Genomic DNA, 17599 nt, shown 5'->3' with positions numbered 1-17599 from the left:
AGATCATTCCCATGGGCAAACCAACCTGATTCTCCAGCTCCAGCTCCCCCTCCACTTATAACTAAACTCTGTAAAACCAGGCATCCATAACCACCAGTTCCTGTTCTCTCCTCCCATTACCCTTTATTTTCTTTTCCCTCAACTTTTTGTTTTAAAATAATTCAAACCTTCAGAAAGTGGTAAGAATAGTACAATGACATCTTCACACCATTCTAGCTCCGCCAGTCATTCACATTCGCCACACTGCTCATGACACCCCTCCCCTGGTGAGGAAATCGACACCACCTGGGAGCACAGATGTTCTCGTGCAAAACTGCACACAGCTCTATGTGTGTCACACTCGCGGAAACTCAGTGATGATACTTTGTCCAACTTTAGTCTCCCTTGGCATTTCCACAAGTGTCTAAATAATGTCCTTCACAGATTTTTTTCCCCACATGGTATTCAATCAAGGTTCATATGTATGTACGTTTGGCTGTGTTTGTTTATCCCTTTAAGAATAAATGCCCTGGGACTTCCCTAGTGGTTCAGTGGCTAAGACTCCAAGCTCCCAATGCAGGGGGCCTGGGTTTGATCCCTGGTCAGGAAAGTAGATACCACATGCCGCAACTAAGAGTTCACATGCCAAAACTAAAGAGTCTGCATGCCTCAGTGAAGATTAGAGATCCTGAGGGATGCAAATAAGAGCCAGTACAGCTAAATCAACAAATAAAATATACATATATATACTTAAAAAATAAAAAAAAAAAAAGATTGAATGAATATCCCACATTTTCCACCCTGTCTTTCAGGACATTGAAGCAGCCAGGCCAGCAGTTTTGCAGAAAGCCCCTCCTTCTGGATTTGTCTGGGGGTCTTGCACAGTTTGCTGTCGTTCAGTTGCTCAGTTGTGTCTGACTGTAGCACAGACACCACGGACTGTAGCACACCAGGCTTCCCTGTCCTTCACCATCTTCCGGGGCTTGCTCAAACTCATGTCCTTTGAGTTAGTGATGCCATCCAACCATCTCATACTCTGTCATCCCCTTCTCCTCCTGCCTTCAATCTTTCCGAGCTTCAGGGTCTTTTCCAATGAGTCAGCTCTTCGCATCAAGCAGCCAAAATACTGGAGCTTCAGCTTTAGCATCAGCCCTTCTAAAGAATATTCAGGACTGATTTTCTTTAGGATTGACTGGTTGGATCTCCTTGCAGTCCAAGGGACTCTCAAGAGTCTTCTCCAACACCATAGCTCAAAAGCATCAATTCTTCCTGCATAGTTTAAAGATGAGCATATGTGCAGGGACAACAGAGAGTGGACCGTGTCTTCCTCAGTGTGCCCGAGTGCCAGATCATCTGGGGATCTCACTGTATCGTGTTTGTTTGCTTTAATATATACTTATTTGGCTGTGCCAGGTCTTAGTTGCAGTTGACAGGCTTAGTTGCCCTGCTACATGTGGGATCTTAGTTCCCTGTCCCCTGTATTGGAAAGTGGATTCTTAACCACTGGACTACCAAGGAAGTCCCCTCGCTGTACTCTGTAAAGGCGTGTTCTCTCTCTGTAATGAGTGGATACAGGGCTTCCCTGGTGGCTCATTGGTAAAGAATCCGCCTGCAATGCAGGTGACCCAGGTTCAATCCCTGGGTCAGGAGATCCCCTGGAGAAGGAAATGGCAAACCACTCCAGTATTCTTGCCTGGCAAAGCCCATGCATGGACTGGGGAGCCTGGCAGGCTATGGTCCATGGGGTCGCAAAGAGTTGGACACGACTTAGCCACTAAACCACCAATGAGTAGGTAGTCCTGGGGTGACACTTTGAGATAGCCTGCTCCCCAGTGATTGCACACTCCAGGACTTTAGTCCTCACTGACGGCTTTTGCCTAAATCAAACTATTACTACGATGGTTGCAACCGGAGATTTTCTAATTCTTCCATTTTCTCTCAGACCCTCTCCCATCAATTCTGCTCCCTCCCCAGTTTGCTCTTCTAAGGTCTCTGCTGACATCCACACTTCGAAGTCCTCTTGCTTGTTCGCCCAGGACCCAGCATTTGACATGGTCTCTTGGAAACCGTTTCTACCTCGGCCCCCAGGACCCATGCCTTGCCTATTCCCTCCCCTCTCAGGCCCCTTGCCTGCTTCCTGCTCTCTCCCCATCTGTGGACCCCTCCTCATTTTACCCACATCCACTGTCCTAGAGAGGGCTCCCAGGTGATCTGTCCAGTGGGGACCAGGCCCAAGACTCTGGACCCACCTTCTCCATCCTCCTCCTGTATCCCAACAAGCATCTCAAACTTAAAAGGTCCTCACATGAGCTCCTGAAATTTTCCACATGGCTCAACCCATCTCGATTACTGGCAACACCTTCTGGCTATGCTGATGTTATGTGCTGAATTATGTCCCTCAAAAAGATAGGTTCAGGGTATTCCCTGGTGGTCCAGTGGTTAGGACTTGGTGCTTTCACAGCCATGGGCCTGGATTCAATCCCTGGTTGGGGAAGTGCTGTTGTTGTTTACTTGGTAAGTCATGTCTGACTCTTTGTGACCCCATGGACTGTATGTAGCCCATCAGGCTCCTCTGTCCATGGGATTGTCCAGGCAAGAATATGGAGTGGGCTGCCAATTCCTTCTCCAGGGGATCTTCCTGGCCCAGGAATCGAACTTGCATCTCCTAAACTGGCAGGCAGATTCTTTACCACTGAGCTACCTGGGAAGGCCTGGTTAGGGATCTAGAATCTCACAAGCCAGGTGGCACAGCAAACAGTTTTTTTTTTTTTTTAAAGATAGGTTCAGTCCTAACCCCCAGCACCATAGAATGTGCCCTTGATGGAAAGAGGATCATTACAGATGGCATTAGTTAAGCTGAGGTCATAATGGTGTCTGTAATCACACAGGATAGAGTATGGACTAACCATATGACCGGTATCCTTATAAGAAGAGAAGAGACATAGAGAGGGGACACATAGTGAGAAGCCATGTAGCAACAGAGGTGGCGACTGGAGTCAGGCATCTACAAGCCAAGGGATACTGAGGAACAGCAGGAGGCGCCAGAAGCTGGAGGAAGCGAGGGAGAGTCCTCCCCTGCTAACTTCCAAGGGAGAACGATCTGACCACATCTTAATTTCAGATTTTTGGCCTCAGAACTGAGAGAATAAACTTCTGTTGTTCTAAAGCCACCCTGACTTGTTATGACAGCCCCAAGAAAATATAATAGGCCAAAAACCTTGGGGTCACCTGTGATCCTTCTGTTACCCATCATCCAGGCAGTCTAACACGTCTTCAGGCGCCATCCTTAATATCCATAGTTTCAAAGCGGCCACACTCTCCAGGCCAGCTTAGCTCCCATAGCCTCTTAGCAGGATGACAGGGCCCCAAAGCTGGTCACCCTACACCCATCCTTGACCCCAGTCTGTTCTCCATGAGCAGCCGCAGTGGACCCAGTTCAAAGAGGAGTCACACTGCTGTTGCTGCTGCTAAGTCGCTTCAGTCGTGTCCGACTCTGTGCAACCCCATAGACAGCAGCCCACCAGGCTCCTCTGTCCCTGGGATTCTCCAGGCAAGAATACTGGAGTGGGCTGCCATTGCCTTCTCCAATGCATGAAAGTGAAAAGTGAAAGTGAAGTCGCTCAGTCGTGTCCGACTCTTAGCGACCCCATGGACTGGAGCCTACCAGGCTCCTCCGTCCATGGGATTTTCCAGGCAAGAGTACTGGAGTGGGGTGCCACTGCCTTCTCCGAGGAGTCACACGGACCTCCTCAAAACCCTGCAAGGGCTTCCCATCTCCCGCCAAGGCAGGTGACCTCGGGGCCTCTTGTCCTTTTCTCCTAGCTCCTTACACTGCCCCCACCCACCGGCCTCCTGCCTTCCCTTTTACTGGGCTTCCCAGGTGGCGCTAGTGGTAAAGAACTGACCTGCCAACGCAGGAGACGCAAGAAACACAGGTTTGATCCCTGGGTCGGGATGATCTCCTAGAATACGAAGTGGCAACCCACTCCAGTACTCTTGCCTGGAAAATCCCACGGACAGGGGAGCCTGGCAGACTACAGTCCATGGGGCCAGAAAGAGTCGGACACGACTGAGCCACTGAGCATGCATATGTTTATTTATTTGGCTGTGCTGGGTCTTTAGTCGCAGCACTCAGGGTCTTTAGTTGTGGCATGCAGGATCTTAGTTCCCTGACTAGGGATTGAACCCATGTCCCCTGCATTGGGAGAGCAGAGTCTTGGCCACTGGACCACCAGGGAAGTCCCTCCTCCTGCCTTCTTGGACACGCTTCTTCAGATGTGCCCCACCTCTGAGCCTTGGCATCTGCTAATCCCTCAGCCTGAAACACTTTCCCAGACACTGAAATAACCAGCTACCTCCCTTCCTGCACACCTTCACTCAAAAGTCACCATCTTCCCCTTCTAAGGTTTCATTCCTCCACATCCACTCCCTGCCCCCGCCTTCTCTCCTTAACACCTCCCACTGGCAGGCAGTCTGCGTGTCTCACTTTGTTGCCTCCACACCCTATCAGCTCTACAAGGACAGCAGTTTCGGTCTTTCAGGTTCACTGACTGATCTCATCCTAGCCGTTCAATAAGTACTGGTTTGATTATTAAGTAGCATGATAGAGGACCACTGGAGATTTGGGCTGGAGAGAGCCTGATCAGGCATCTTCTTTAGTCTTTATTGAATTGGTTACAATATTGCTTCTGTTCTGTGTTTTGGTTTTTCAGCCCAAAGCATGTAGGATCTTAGCTCCCCGACCAGGGATCAAACCCACACCCCTGGGATGGAAGGCGAAGTCTTAACCACTGAACCACCAGGGAAGTCCCAGGGATTTTCCTTTTAATATTTGTTTATTTCTTTGGTTGTGCCAGGTCTTGGTTGCCACACATGGGATCTTTAGCTGTGGTATGCAAACTGTTAGTTGTAGCATGTGGGCTCTAATTCCCTGACCAGGAATTGAACCTGGACCCCCTGTGTTGGGAGCGCAGAGTCTCAGCTACCAGACCACCAGGGAAGTGCCCCAATTAGGAATTTTGAAGATGACAGACAGGGTAAGGATGGCCTAGACAACAGAGAAAATGGCCAAAGATAGGAAAGAAGAGGAAGCTGAAAATGTCTGATCATTTATAACGTGATTGTCATGTGCCCGGGGCTGCACTGAGGGTTCCTCATCCCATGAGGTAGGGGCTAGGATTGTCTGTATTTTACAGAAGAGGAAAGTGAGGCTCAGAGAGGTTAAGCAACTTGTTTAAAGTCACACAGCTAGTGGAGTCAGGACTTGAACCTAGGGTATGTAGCTCCAGATCCCACATTTTCACCACATTCACACCATTTCTTGGTAGCAGAGAAGGGAGAGAGGAGTGGGGCCCTCCTGACAGAGGGCCGGGCTTCACGGATTCAGGAATCCCTGCAGTGAGCATCTTTTCCTGACAACAAATCCGAGGAAGCACTTGTCCTTTCTCCCCGGGAGGCTCACAGCCAGCCAGCTCAGCAGCCCTCTAGCCCTCTGTGTCCAGCCTGGCAGTCAGTCTGGCACAGGTGCCCCATGCCGACCCCTTCCAGGCCTCTAGCGATTTCCCTGACAGCTTCATTTTTCTGGCGCCAGGCTTGGCATTGGGCAGTGGGGCTGTGTACTGTCCAGCTGCCCAGGCCCTAGCTTCACAGTGGGTGGGGGGGTGACATGGAAGGAGCCATGCTAGGTTGTGGGTGTTCTGGGTTGAGGGGGGGGTGGTTCTCTGGGACTCTTCCAGTCCAAGTCCTTGGTTCTGTGCCACAATCTTGTTTTAAAACCTAACCAGTAAATGTGCTCCCACCAGGCTTCTCCATCCATGGAATTCTGCAGGCAAGAATACTGGAGTGAGTTGCCATTTCCTACTTATAATACCTATAATACCACTGTATAGCATACAGATTGCCACTAAGTAAATATTAACTGAATGTACTAACCAGTAGGTGGGCTTCCCAGGTGGCACAGTGGTAAAGAATCCACCTGCCAATGCAGGAGACAAGAGTTCAATTCCTGGGTTGGGAGGATCCCCTGGAGGAGGAACTTACTACTGATACTAATGCTAATTTTTTTTTTTTTAATGGTTTAGTTCTTTCTTTTTATTTATTTATTATTATTATTTTACTTTACAATATTGTATTGGTTTTGCCATACATCAACATGCATCCGCCACGGGTGTACACGTGTTCCCCATCCTGAACCCCCCCTCCCACCTCCCTCCCCATACCATCCCTCTGGGTCATCCCAGTGCACCAGCCCCAAGCTTCCTGTATCCTGCATTGAACCTGGACTGGCGATTCGTTTCTTATATGATATTATACATGTTTTAATGCCATTCTCCCAAATCATCCCCCCCCTCCCTCTCCCAGAGTCCAAAAGAGTGTTCTATACATCCGTGTCTCTTTTGCTGTCTCACATACAGGGTTGTCACTAATGCTAATTTTAACAAGAGTCCAGCTGGTGGCTGACCTCCTTCCATCCTCCCAGCAGCCCCCAGGTTCAGGGACACCAGGATGATGTGAGAGTCAGGCTAGGATCTGAAGCAGGTGAGTATTCAGCGGGTTGAGGATGAAGTTCTGAGAACCCCCAGGGAGGGAGGCTGAGGCTGAGGTGGGCACAGCCCACACTGTCTGTTCTTACACCTCCATCTCCAAACCCCAGGGTCTCCGCAACTCCCTCCAGGATTGGGGGTCTCCCCATCACTAAAGCAGGGTAGCCCTTTCCCAAAGCCAGACTCTTGAGCCTCTTCTCTCAGACCCAGGGTCTACTCCCCACCTCCTTGCTGCCCCCTCACGCCCCCGCTACAACCACTCTCTAAGGGCAGCAGCGATCCTGCCAGCCAGGGAGAGACAGCAGGGTCCGAGGCCAAAAGTTCTCAGGACTCAAGCCAAAGAGGCGAGAGCGGAGGCGTCACTGCATGTCCAAAGGCAGAGAATGAGCGGTAACTTTACAAATAATAGAGGGGCCTGGGCCTCTTGGGGAGCACGATCAAGGCCAACTCCCCCAGGGATAGGGCGTGGAGAAATCAGTCTTCCCAGTCCCACCAGGGTGGCCTCAGAAGCAGGAGTAGGAGGGGTGTGGGTAGGGCCTGGGCAAAGGAAGGAAAGGGGAGGGTGGCCAATGCAGGCCCTGGGACCCACAGGTGTGTCCGGAGTCAGCCCCAGACACAAAAGGCCAGGGTCTGGCTGTCCCCTCCGCTGCTTGGTCCCCTTGGTGCCAGGGTGGGGGATACATCTCAAGTCCCCAGCCCTTCATCGCCTCCCCAGCTCCTCCTCCCCCCTGCACCCCCGCGGTGTGCACCCCGGGGCAGGGGGCTGGGTCGCCGAGTACCGGATCCGCTTAGAGACGCGCGCGGAGGAGCGACAGAGCACCCGCCCCGGCCTCCCCGCCCGGCCCCCCGCGCCCGTACCTGGCCTTCCCCGTTGCGGCCACGACCCCCTGCCCAGCCGGGCTCGGAGTCTCGGGAGGGCAGCCCGGGGCTCGGCCTGGAGGCCGCGCGGCGCCCGGAGACGCCGGGTCCCGTCCCCATGGCGGCCGGAGGAAGCGGCGGTCTGCGCCGCCCGCCGGACAAAGCGCGGAGCCCCGCTTCCTGCCATTGTGCGGCCGCGCCCGCCCGCCGAGCGCGCCGGGGACCCCGGGGCGGGGCGGGAAACACCCTCCCGCCGGCAGCCCCGCCCTGACCCCACCCCCGCTACACACAAAGGTCCCAGGCTCAGAGGGTTCCCCCCTCCCCGGGGACCTCCTTGGATGCTGGGGGCAGGGGGGCCCGCCGGTGACAACCCCCCTCACCTTGACTGCGGAACCCCGGCCCCGCCCAGTCCCGCGGGCGCCTCAATTTGCTGTGACCGCCACCCCCCCCCTCCACAAAGCGAACTACTGGGCATAGGAGCTCCCCCTGGCCAAAGGGCATCTTATCCCCCTCCCTCCAGTCCTAGGGACCCCCGCACCAGAGCCTGAGCCCGCAGGACTTCTCCCTCCCGTGAGGGAGCTTCCTTAATGCTGGTGGCAGAAGAGGGGGGACCGGACCAAGGACACATCACATCTCCCTAGGGGTCCTCGGACCCCGCTCCCCGTCCAGACCCGAGGATATCTGACTCCACTTCCCAGTCCTAGCCACACAGCCGGCGCTCAGAGGCCTTCTTGAGGGTCATCTTAGTATAGGCCCGCAATCCAAGAGACCCCCGCTTCAGAGCCTGAGCCCGGGGGACCCCCGCTCCCACTGCCCATGCCAGGCAGAGAAGCAGATTGGGGCTGGTGACCACAGGTGGAGGCGGCGGGCAGAAGGCAGGTGCGCGGGGCGGAGAGGGTGGTCTCTGGGGTGCGCCCAGGAGTAGAGTGAGAGGAGGCGTCGGGACAACCCCGCAGCCCAACTCAGCTTTCCACGAAGCCCCTGCTGCTCCAGGCTGGCACCCACCGCCCCGCACCCCTCCCCGGCTCAAGGCCACGTGGGAGCTTCCGGTGCCCTACCGCCAGAGGGCGCTCATCAGAGCCCAAGACGCAGACCAGGAATGGGGTGTGGTGCCAGGATCCCCACTGTAGGGCGTTAAAGCGCTTTCACACTCACTCCCAGGAGGTGGAGGCGGGCACTGTTATCCTCGCTCATCGAGTGGGGGGTAAAGTGACGAAGAAGTCCACAGGCAGGACTGACACCCAGGCTTCTGACTCTGGGGTTCTGGAATGGCCTCCCTGGGGCACTCCTCAGTACTCATGGGGGAGGGGGACGCGCTGTCATCAGCCCCATCCCCTAGACAGCTCCCCCTCAGTCTGGTTCTGTGGGGGGAAGACGGTCTCTGCAGGTTTTGCAAGGAGCAGCAATTTATCCATCTATCCCGGCCAGGAGGTTTCCACGGCTGTGTCCCCTCCCACATCCTGAGTGGCCCTCTTTCCACACCATAGGCAAATCCTTTAAAACTGAAACCTGACCATGTCACTCCCCCACCCCCCACCCAACCCTCCTGTGACTTCCCATCTTGCTTAAAATAAAATCCCAATTGTGGCCTGGTTCCTACCTTGCCCCCCTGGCCGGTTACACACGGTGGGCCGCCATGCTGGCTTCCTTCATCCCCACAACTCACTGAGCTCAGAACCTGCTCCTCTGTGTTCTGGAACACCATGTGCCCTTTATCTTCCCAACAGCTGGCACTGAGCCCCAATTTAAATCCTACCTCTCCAAGGAGGCCATTACTCTTCTCTCCAAATAAACACCCCCTTACCCCGGAACTCTCAGTCCCCTTAAATTGAATCATTTCCTCCAAAGCATCTATTTATATTATGACCTGAAATTATTTCCTTTGTTCACTTCTTGATTATCACTTTTCCCTGCTAGAATATTCTCTCCAGAGGCTAGCAGTCTTGGCTGTCTGGCCCATGCTTCATCTTTGGCACTTAGAACAGTCCTGGCCACCACAGGTACTCAGTGTAGACTAAGATGATGAATGGACGAATGAAGACAGGAGGAGGGGCTTCATGCCAGAGAAGGCCATTAGGGCCAGGAAGGTCTTGGCCAGGATGCCCCCTCCTGTGGCCAACGGTTAACAAAGCTTTCTCTATTGCCTGTCCACGGCTTCTCTCCATCCCTTCCAGCATCCATGACCTTGGCTTGCTGGCCCCAGGCAGGTCAGTTTCTACCTCAAAACCCCTGCCCCTGCTGCTGCCCCCCAGGCCAACCTCTGAGCACACCTAAGTGCCAGGCCTATGCCAAATCCTGTTCACTCTTCTCAGAGACCATAAGGAGAAGATACTGTTACTATCTCAATTCAACAGACAAAGACACTGAGGTTTGGAAAGGTAAAAAAACTTGTTCTAACAGCGGATGCCCACTGGACCACCCCGTGAGCCTCAAGCACAGAGAAGGGTGACATGAAGACCAGCCAAGTGGTGGTTTGGGCAGCAGGGGACTTGAGGTCCACCCCCTTGAGGACAGGGCAGATCCCCAAGCCCACCAGTCTGGGGTAGCCAGGTTGTATCGAGTGGAGACCATCAGGACTGGGCCAGGACAGGTCACCAGAGGTCACTGGAGTGACCAGGTTCTGGCCACCTTGAGTCACACTCCTGCTTGGGTTCTCCATCCAGGGCTGGGGCTGCTCCTTGGAGGGCCAGGGCCCTGCTGTCCCAGGGCCAAGAGTGCAGGGTCAAGGAACCTGTGGAGCAGGGGAGGAAAGGAGCCCTGCACAGGGAAGGGAGGAGGCCTCGGCAGGCTTCGAGGTTCCCACCTCCTCGCTAAATAGGGAGCTGAAATAGCCCATGAGCAGGCCCAAAAGGTCCCAGCCCCTGAATCCCTGAGGAGGGGGCCCCTCCCTAGCCCAGCCCCAGCTCCAGGCTCATGAGTCAGGACTGGCTTGTTGAAACTGATACCCAGAAACCAGATGCCACGGCTGATGAATAATGGAGTCTCCAAGGCAGGAGCCCCCTGCCACTCCCGCCCTGCACCACCTCCCCAGCCCCAGAAAAGCAGAGGCCTGTGGGCTTCCCCTTCCCCACAGTGGGTTGGGGCCCCAGCCTGGTCTGCAGTGGGAGAGGGGAGGTCACAGGTCTGGGGCCAGCTCTGTGTTCTGTCCACAGGAGACTGGCCTGGAACCAGGAGTTGGGGCTCTCTGGCCAGGGGGACACCCCTGCCCAGGGGCTCCCTACCCAAGCTAAGCTCCCCTAAGAGGCTCCCAGCCCCGAGGCTCCATCTGGCACCTCAGAAATCTAGGGGTGGAGGCTGCATGCATGGGCACGTTAGCCAGGGAGGAGCTGGCTCTGCCAGGCTGCTCTCCTCTCCAAACGCCCCATCTGGCTCCTCCCTTCCCCTAGGCCTGGGCCTCACCGCTTGTTCTCAGGTTCTGGGGTCCCCCTGGAGGCAGAGCCTGCTCTAAGGACCTGCCCTGTGCTGGGCAGATGGTAAAGGTGTAGAGAACCTCTCCGCAGGCCAGCTCCACGCCACCAAGTCCAAAAGCCAGTGAGCCCTCTTCCTCCCCAGGGAGCCAACCAGCTGGGACCAGTGGGTACTAGGCGGAAAAGGAGAGGCTGTGTGGTCCATGAACTTTGCCTCCTGCCCAGGTCCTGCAGAAATGTGCCCTGGAGCCCCAGACCCCAGCCTGGAAGCCTGCAACTTCTCTCCAGGCACCTCTTGTTTCAGAGCCACACAAAAGGCTCTTTGGGAGGGAATTGGGGAGAGGGCACAGGCCTGGGCTGCACACCTGGGCCCACCTACCTACCTCCTGCCCTTCCCTACTGTGCAAAGAGGGCACTGGCCAGTTTTCTAGAATTCTCTACCTAGGGATGGCTGCTGGGTTCAAATGTGTGTCTGGACTCTGGCAAAGGAGCAGAAGAATAGTGAAACAAATCCCCCCAGTGCCCTCCAAGCCTGGGGAAGGAACTGGAGGAATCGGTAGGGTCCGAAGCCGCTGGGCCTCCACTTCCTCAGTCTTTCATCAGAGCGGCCCAGGGTCTCTCCTGGCCTCTGGGTCTCCAGGAGATCCATGGGTCCTCTGGCTCTCTCTCTACCCAGGCCAGACCCAGGCGGCCCGAGGTGCAGACTCTCGCGCCCCCTGCCGGCATCGAGAGGACTTTCCGCTCGGACCGTCATGGACGCCCAGATGCGGCGAGGTAGCCGAAACCACGTAACCAAGCCCCGCCAAATCCCCTTTGGAACCCCTCGCCCCACCAGCAGCCCTCACACCAGGGCTGAGGCCCTACAGACTCCTCACGGCTATTTATCCCAGCCGACCCCACCCTAGAGTCATTGTGGGGGCGGGCGCTGGAGCCCATTCCACCCTCAAGTAAGTGGAAGCAGAGCCGGTGGCGCCCATCGACGGCCACCTGCAGGCCCAGGGCTGTGTGGGACCCTCGCCCTCCCCTACCCCCAATATCCCCCCTGCTCCCCCCGCCCCAGGCTTCTGTCTATTAATTCAGGGGGAGTCTTGGCTCCCGGCCCCACCCCCACCCCACCCCCACCTCTGAACTTCCCCGTGAGACTCACCTAGGGACATGGGTCTCCTCCCCAGTGGCTAGGGCTCGGGTCAAGACTGCCAAAGCTCCGAGGGGCCTGTAGGGCGAGGGCCACAGGAACCGCGGGGCGGGCTCGGTCCGCTCTGCGCCGGCGGGGGCGCGGGTCGTAGGGGAATTACGGTAGGCCGCGCGGGCGCTACCACCTGGGCGGGCCGGGACGTACCATCGGCGCGCCCGGTTGGGCCGGGGAGGGGCTGCGCTCCCGGGAAGCTCCGGGCGCCCCACCCCGCGGCCCAGGGGGTGGCTGGAGGGCCGGCCGGCGTTTGGGGGTAACCTAGGGTCCGGGCTGCGGACAGAGGTAAGGAGGCCGTTGTCACTGTCCCCAAGGGGGCTGCCCTTACAGACCTGCAGAAAGTTCAAAACCTGCAATCTTTGACCTGGGCTTAAAGAAAAGAGCTCGCCCTCCCGCCCCCGGCCAGGGCCAGCGGCAGGACGCTGCCCCCCGGGGTCCAGAAGGAGGCACCCGCAGGCCCTGCCCGCCCCGGGAATCGCCCCAAGCCAGGCTGGCTTCCGCTGGATTCTGAACTGCGCCCTCCGCGGCGCCTGAGAAACGGGCCCGCCTAGCTCCGTGCCTCCCTCTTTTTTCCTGGCCCACGCCTAGTAGGTCCTGAAAGAGGGGCCCATCCCGCCCTTCGGTGGTTCCTGGCAGACTGAGTTCAGAATAACTCAGCGTTCAGGACTTGAGGTAGGGGTAGTGTCGGGATTCCCCGCCCCAAGCACACCTACCCCCTTCCCTAGGGAGTCTGACATGATGGGGCTGCCACCCCGCACTCCCAGCCTCCTGGTTCAGACCTACTTGCATTTTCCCAACTCTAGATCATCTCCATCAGGCCCCCTCCAGACTACAAGAGCCCCCTCCTAATGGGAGTCACCGTCCTTGACAGCGCTGACCTCCCTGGGGCTGGCCCACACCAGGGCAGCTCATCTTGGCCAGGTCGCATGTGGTGGGTCCCGGCCTCTGGGGCACCCTAGACCTTCACTTTCCCCCCTCCAAATTACTTAGCCAAAGCCCCAAAGTTCCACTTGCACTGCTTCCCTGGTCCTGCCCCATTCTCCAGTCACACACTGGACTGCCCCGGATCTACAGCTGACCAGCATCTCTAAGAGCCAGCTACCTCCAGAGATCCCAGAATCTGGCCATTCTCAAGGGCGCCTGGCCTTTACCTCTCACCCCCAAAGCATTCATTGCCCAGGAGAATAAGTGACTCCTTCTTCCATTATTCACCACATCCTGCCCACTCTTTCTCCACAAGGACCTCAGACCCACCCCTTCCTCTGCCCTGTGTCCACTGGTCTTCATCTGACAAGCCTTCCCCTAGACATAGACACCACCCCTACCGACTCATCCCTGCCACCTCACAGCCCAGTGTTAAGCTGGAAGGGAAGTCTGAGGTCATCAAATCCAGTCTTCACTCTCTGCTTAAATTGCCTCTAGCAATGGGGTGCTCACTACCTATGTATCAGAGAACAGCTTCAGCTGTTGGAGACTCTTACCTATACTGAACCAAAGTCCACCTCCCTGCCAGGGCCCTTGGGAGCCCTGCAGAAAAACTCACCGGGTGCTCCTTTCCTCCTGACAGTTGGTTAGAAATGGTAGGCTCTGAGGACAGACAGATCTGGTTGAGACAGACCCAGACAAATTATTTTCCCCTCTCTTTTTCTCAGTGTCCTGTCTCTGATGGAGATGGCGTGTCTTTGCTGCACAGGGTGGGGGTGAGGACTAGATGAGGTCCCCATGGAGAAGCACTGAGGCAGGGCCTGGCACGCAGTAGGTGCTAAGAACACAGTGGCTGCTAGAACTGATACCTTTAAGGATGATGCCCTGAGGGTTCCATCTCCAGGACAAACACCCCAAGTCTTCCATCCCCTCAAATGTGATTCCCTAGGCCAATGTCAGCCCTTCTCTGTGTCCCCTTGTGACCTGAGGTGCCCTGTACAGACTTCCATCAGAATGCCCAGATCAAGGGACTCTGCCCTGTGGTTAACTTGCAGGAGGGTGGGGACACCCACCAGGTCATCACCTGGCCCTTTGGGAGGGAGGGAGCAAACACTTCCTCTGGGCCCCCAACAGGACACCTGCCCTGGGGACAGGATAGCTGTGCAGTAAACATCCATCTGGCTGGGTGGGGTTGGTCAGGTCTAGGAGGGAACCTAAGGTGGTCTCAGATCTCAGGGAAAGAAAGGAGGGCATGCTGGGAGCCTAGGGGTTTCTGTCCCCCTGCGCACACGATTCACACATGATCACAGCTAGCATCTTCTTGAACACCACAGCAACCCAGGCTCTCTGCTAAGCACTCCACAGGTAAGCCTTCTTAATTCTTGTCACAACTCTAGAAGCCTCAGCTTCCAGATGAGGAAACTGAGGCTCAGAGGTAGACTGACTTTCCCAGGGTCCTGCAGTTGGAAAGGGGTAGGCTGCGACCCTGAAGTTCCCAGGTGTGGGTTACTCCATACATCTTTTACAAATATATTCATTTATTTATTTGGCTGTGACAGGTCTTGGTTGCGACACACAGGATCTTCAATCTTCACTGCAGTACGTGGGGTCTTTAGCTGTGGCAAGCAAACTCTTAGTTACGGCATGTGGGATCCAGTTCCCTGACCAAGGATGGAACTCGGGATCCCTGCATTGGGAGCGCAGAATCTTAGCCACTGGACCACCAGGAAGGCCCCCTACTCTATACGGCTTCCTCTTGGGGAAGTGTAGGGACACCACCTCCCTCTGTGGTCCCCAAGACAGGTAGTTCAGACACCTCACCTGGACCTCAGGATGCTCCCTGTTCAGTTTTGCCTACCTTTCCCCATCCCCTGAGCCCTGTTCACTTTATCCATTCCCAATATCCGTCCCCATTCCCACTCAGCTTTCTTCCATCTTAATAAGCCCTCGTTTCTCTGGACACCTGCAGCCGCCTCCAGGAAGCCCATCCTGGTTATCTCCATTCCCTCAGAGTGAACTCCAGAACAGGAGGGAGGCGTGGAGTGGCTGATGCATTTCAAGAGCCCCAGCACCCAGGAGAGGCTCAAATAAAACCTCAGGGGTGGAGACGTCCGTGGCAGTCCAGTGGTTAAGGCTCCATGCTGCCAATGCAGGGTGAACCAGTTTAATCCCTGGTTGGGGAACTAAGATCCTGCGTGCCACACCCAAAAATAAATAAAAACAAAGATGTAACCAAACCAACCAAACAAACAAAAATCCTCAGACTTTCTGGTGGCGCATTGGCTAAGAATCCACCTGCCAATGTAGGGGACACGAGTTCAATCCCTGCTCCGGGACAAGTCCACATGTGGAGGAGCAACTAAGCCTGTGCAAATAACTACTGAGCCGGTGTGCCAGAACTACTGAAGCCCGTGAGCCCTAGAGCCTATGCTCTGCCACGAGAGAAGCCACTGCAATGAGAAGCCCATGCACCGCAACAAAGAGTAGCCCTCTGCTCTCTGCAACTAGAGAGAGCCTGTACAAAGCAATGAAGACCCAGTGCAGCCAAAGAACAAACACACACCAAAAAAACCCTTGAGGGTGGGCCCGAAAGCAGAAGGGTCCAGCCCAGTTGAAAGATGGCCCTTCCCCAGGGCAGCCTGGGGGGTGCCAGTCTGACAAACCCAAGTCCTCACTTCTCTCCTCCTCCCTGGGAGGCTGGGGTCAGCTCCAGGAGGGCAGGACCTTTGTTCCCCGGAGATCTCCAGGCCTAGAACAGGGCCTGGCATGCCAGGTGCTTCAGGCTGATTTGGTGAATGAATGAATGATGTCATCTCCTTCAAAACGCTAGTCACATCCTGCTAGCGGTTCCTAGAATGGCTGGGGAGGACAGTAAGAACGAGGCTCTCCATCTCATTCCAGGCTATGCTTGGCCAGTCATGCTGTGTGACGTGGGCTAGTTCTTTTTTCATCTCTCTGAGTCTCAGTTTCCTTATGTTTCACATAGGAATGATAATAACACTTTTCTTCTAAGGTTCTCACAAAAGTTCAGTGAAACAAGCATGAGGGCCTGACAACCTGCCTGGCACGTAAACATGTTTGGTCACTGGTGGTTCTTATTATCATCAACAATAGGATATTCTTTGGTCCTCTCTCTCACCAGCCTGGGTGTCATTCACCTCCTCTGACCCTCTGCTCCAGCCTGCTCCTACCCTTGCCAAGACCTGCCTCTTGCCCCTTGTTTTCTGCCTCTGCACTTCTGCCTGTGGCAGTTCCCCCTTCCTGGACTGCCCCTGGCTTCTGCTCTGCCTGTCCACGTTTTCGGACTTAGTGATAAAGAACTCGCCTGTCAGTGCTGGAGACATAACAGACATGGGTTTGATCCCTGGGTCAGGAAGATTCTCTGAGAGAGGAAATGGCAACCCACTCCAGTATTCTTGCCGGGAGAATCCCCATGGACTGCTGGGGACCAGGAGCCTGGCGGGCTACAGTCCATGGGGTCACAAAGAGTCAGACACGACTGAAGCAACTTAGCATGCATGCATGTCCACGTTTTCACTCCCATCAGAGGTCCCCTCCTCCAAGATGTCTTCCCTGACTAGACCTTCTGCCTCTGATCGCTCAGGCATCCTTGTGGCCCAAGTGTGTATCACCTGTCCCAAAGCGGGTGCCACCAGCGACAGAACTAGGGCTCTCCCCCTGCAGGCTGGGTGACGGTCTGCTGCTGATGCCAATGTCAGCCATGTTGAGTTGCAGGCAGCCCATGGCTGGGCTGGAGTTGAGACCTGGAGGCTGCAGAAAGCCCTCAGGCACTCTGACACCAGCTCTCATCTCACTGGCCTCACCCTTGCCCCTTCCCATGGCAGCTTGTGGGCCTGCCTGAGGAGCGGCTGTCCACAGAAAAGGCTGGGTCATTGTGGCCTGCCTCCTTTGCCATCCCTCTGGGTCAGGCAGAGGCCCCAAGGCTTCACAGGCCCCTGGCAGGATGTAACTGAGGGTAACTGGGGCCAATTTGTTGCCAGGAGCCCCCATATGGGGGAGAGGCAGCCAGCCAACACCAGAGCCCTGATGCCAGGCACCATCCGTGCCAGCAGATTGCATCTGACATCACAGCCGCCCCCTTGCCGGTGACCACGGCAACTGGAAGCCTCCCCCACCTCTCCCCACCCCCAGAACAGCCCTCCATGTTCCTTCCAGCCATGGTCTTCCTGTACAGAATGTAAGCGGCTGTGTCCGGGTGGAAGGGTATAACGGGGTGGCATCTTTAATCTCCTGCAACTGCAGAGCTGAGCTGCACAGTGGCTAGGAACAGGGCTCTGGCACCACACAGATCAGGGTTCTGGGTTCAAATCTCAGCTCTCCCTCATCCTAGAGATGCGTTTTCAGGTGAGCCGCTACCTCTCTACTGTGAATGAGAATCATGACGGGACAGGTGTCAGAAGGCCAGAGGGAGGAGATAAAGAGTCCTCGGGGCTCGGGGTGACACGGTGAGTTGCAGCAGTTACCACTGCTGTCCCTCAAATGCATGCGGGGAGGGGCCCAACCTGGGTTCCAACCCTGGCTCAGTCTCTCCTGAGCTGTGGGGCCTCGGCCAGGTCACAGGACCTCTCTGAACCTTGGTATCTTCATCTGGAAAACAGGGCAACGACCCACACCTTCCCAGCAGAGCTACCACAAACAGCACACGAGGCACAGGGCCCAGCACAGGCCAGGCAGAAGGC

General features: G+C 55.7%; 1 protein-coding gene across 6 annotated transcripts in view; it reads right to left on the bottom strand.

Moving 5' to 3' along the window:
- The window catches only part of PLEKHG5 (pleckstrin homology and RhoGEF domain containing G5), a 52212-nt gene that overhangs the window by 11877 nt on the left and 22736 nt on the right, over window positions 1–17599 (bottom strand). The window contains exon 1 of one of the 6 annotated variants that reach the window (XM_024976762.2): window positions 11934–17002. The exons of 3 other annotated variants lie outside the window; for them this stretch is intronic. Coding sequence is in view for 2 of the 3 variants with exons in the window: in XM_024976759.2 (XP_024832527.1) it covers window positions 7380–7499 (120 nt within the window). In the remaining variant the exon portion in view is untranslated. Of the gene's footprint in view, window positions 1–7379; window positions 7546–11933; window positions 17003–17599 lie in introns of those variants that run through there. 2 more of the 6 variants (XM_024976759.2, XM_024976758.2) reach the window with 2 other exon arrangements.

Source organism: Bos taurus, chromosome 16 (genome assembly GCF_002263795.3).
Source record: "Bos taurus isolate L1 Dominette 01449 registration number 42190680 breed Hereford chromosome 16, ARS-UCD2.0, whole genome shotgun sequence".
In the NCBI taxonomy this organism is placed as follows: domain Eukaryota; kingdom Metazoa; phylum Chordata; class Mammalia; order Artiodactyla; family Bovidae; genus Bos; species Bos taurus.
The sequence above is the reverse complement of the archived record's forward strand: the minus strand, read 5'-3'. Positions and strand labels throughout refer to the sequence as shown.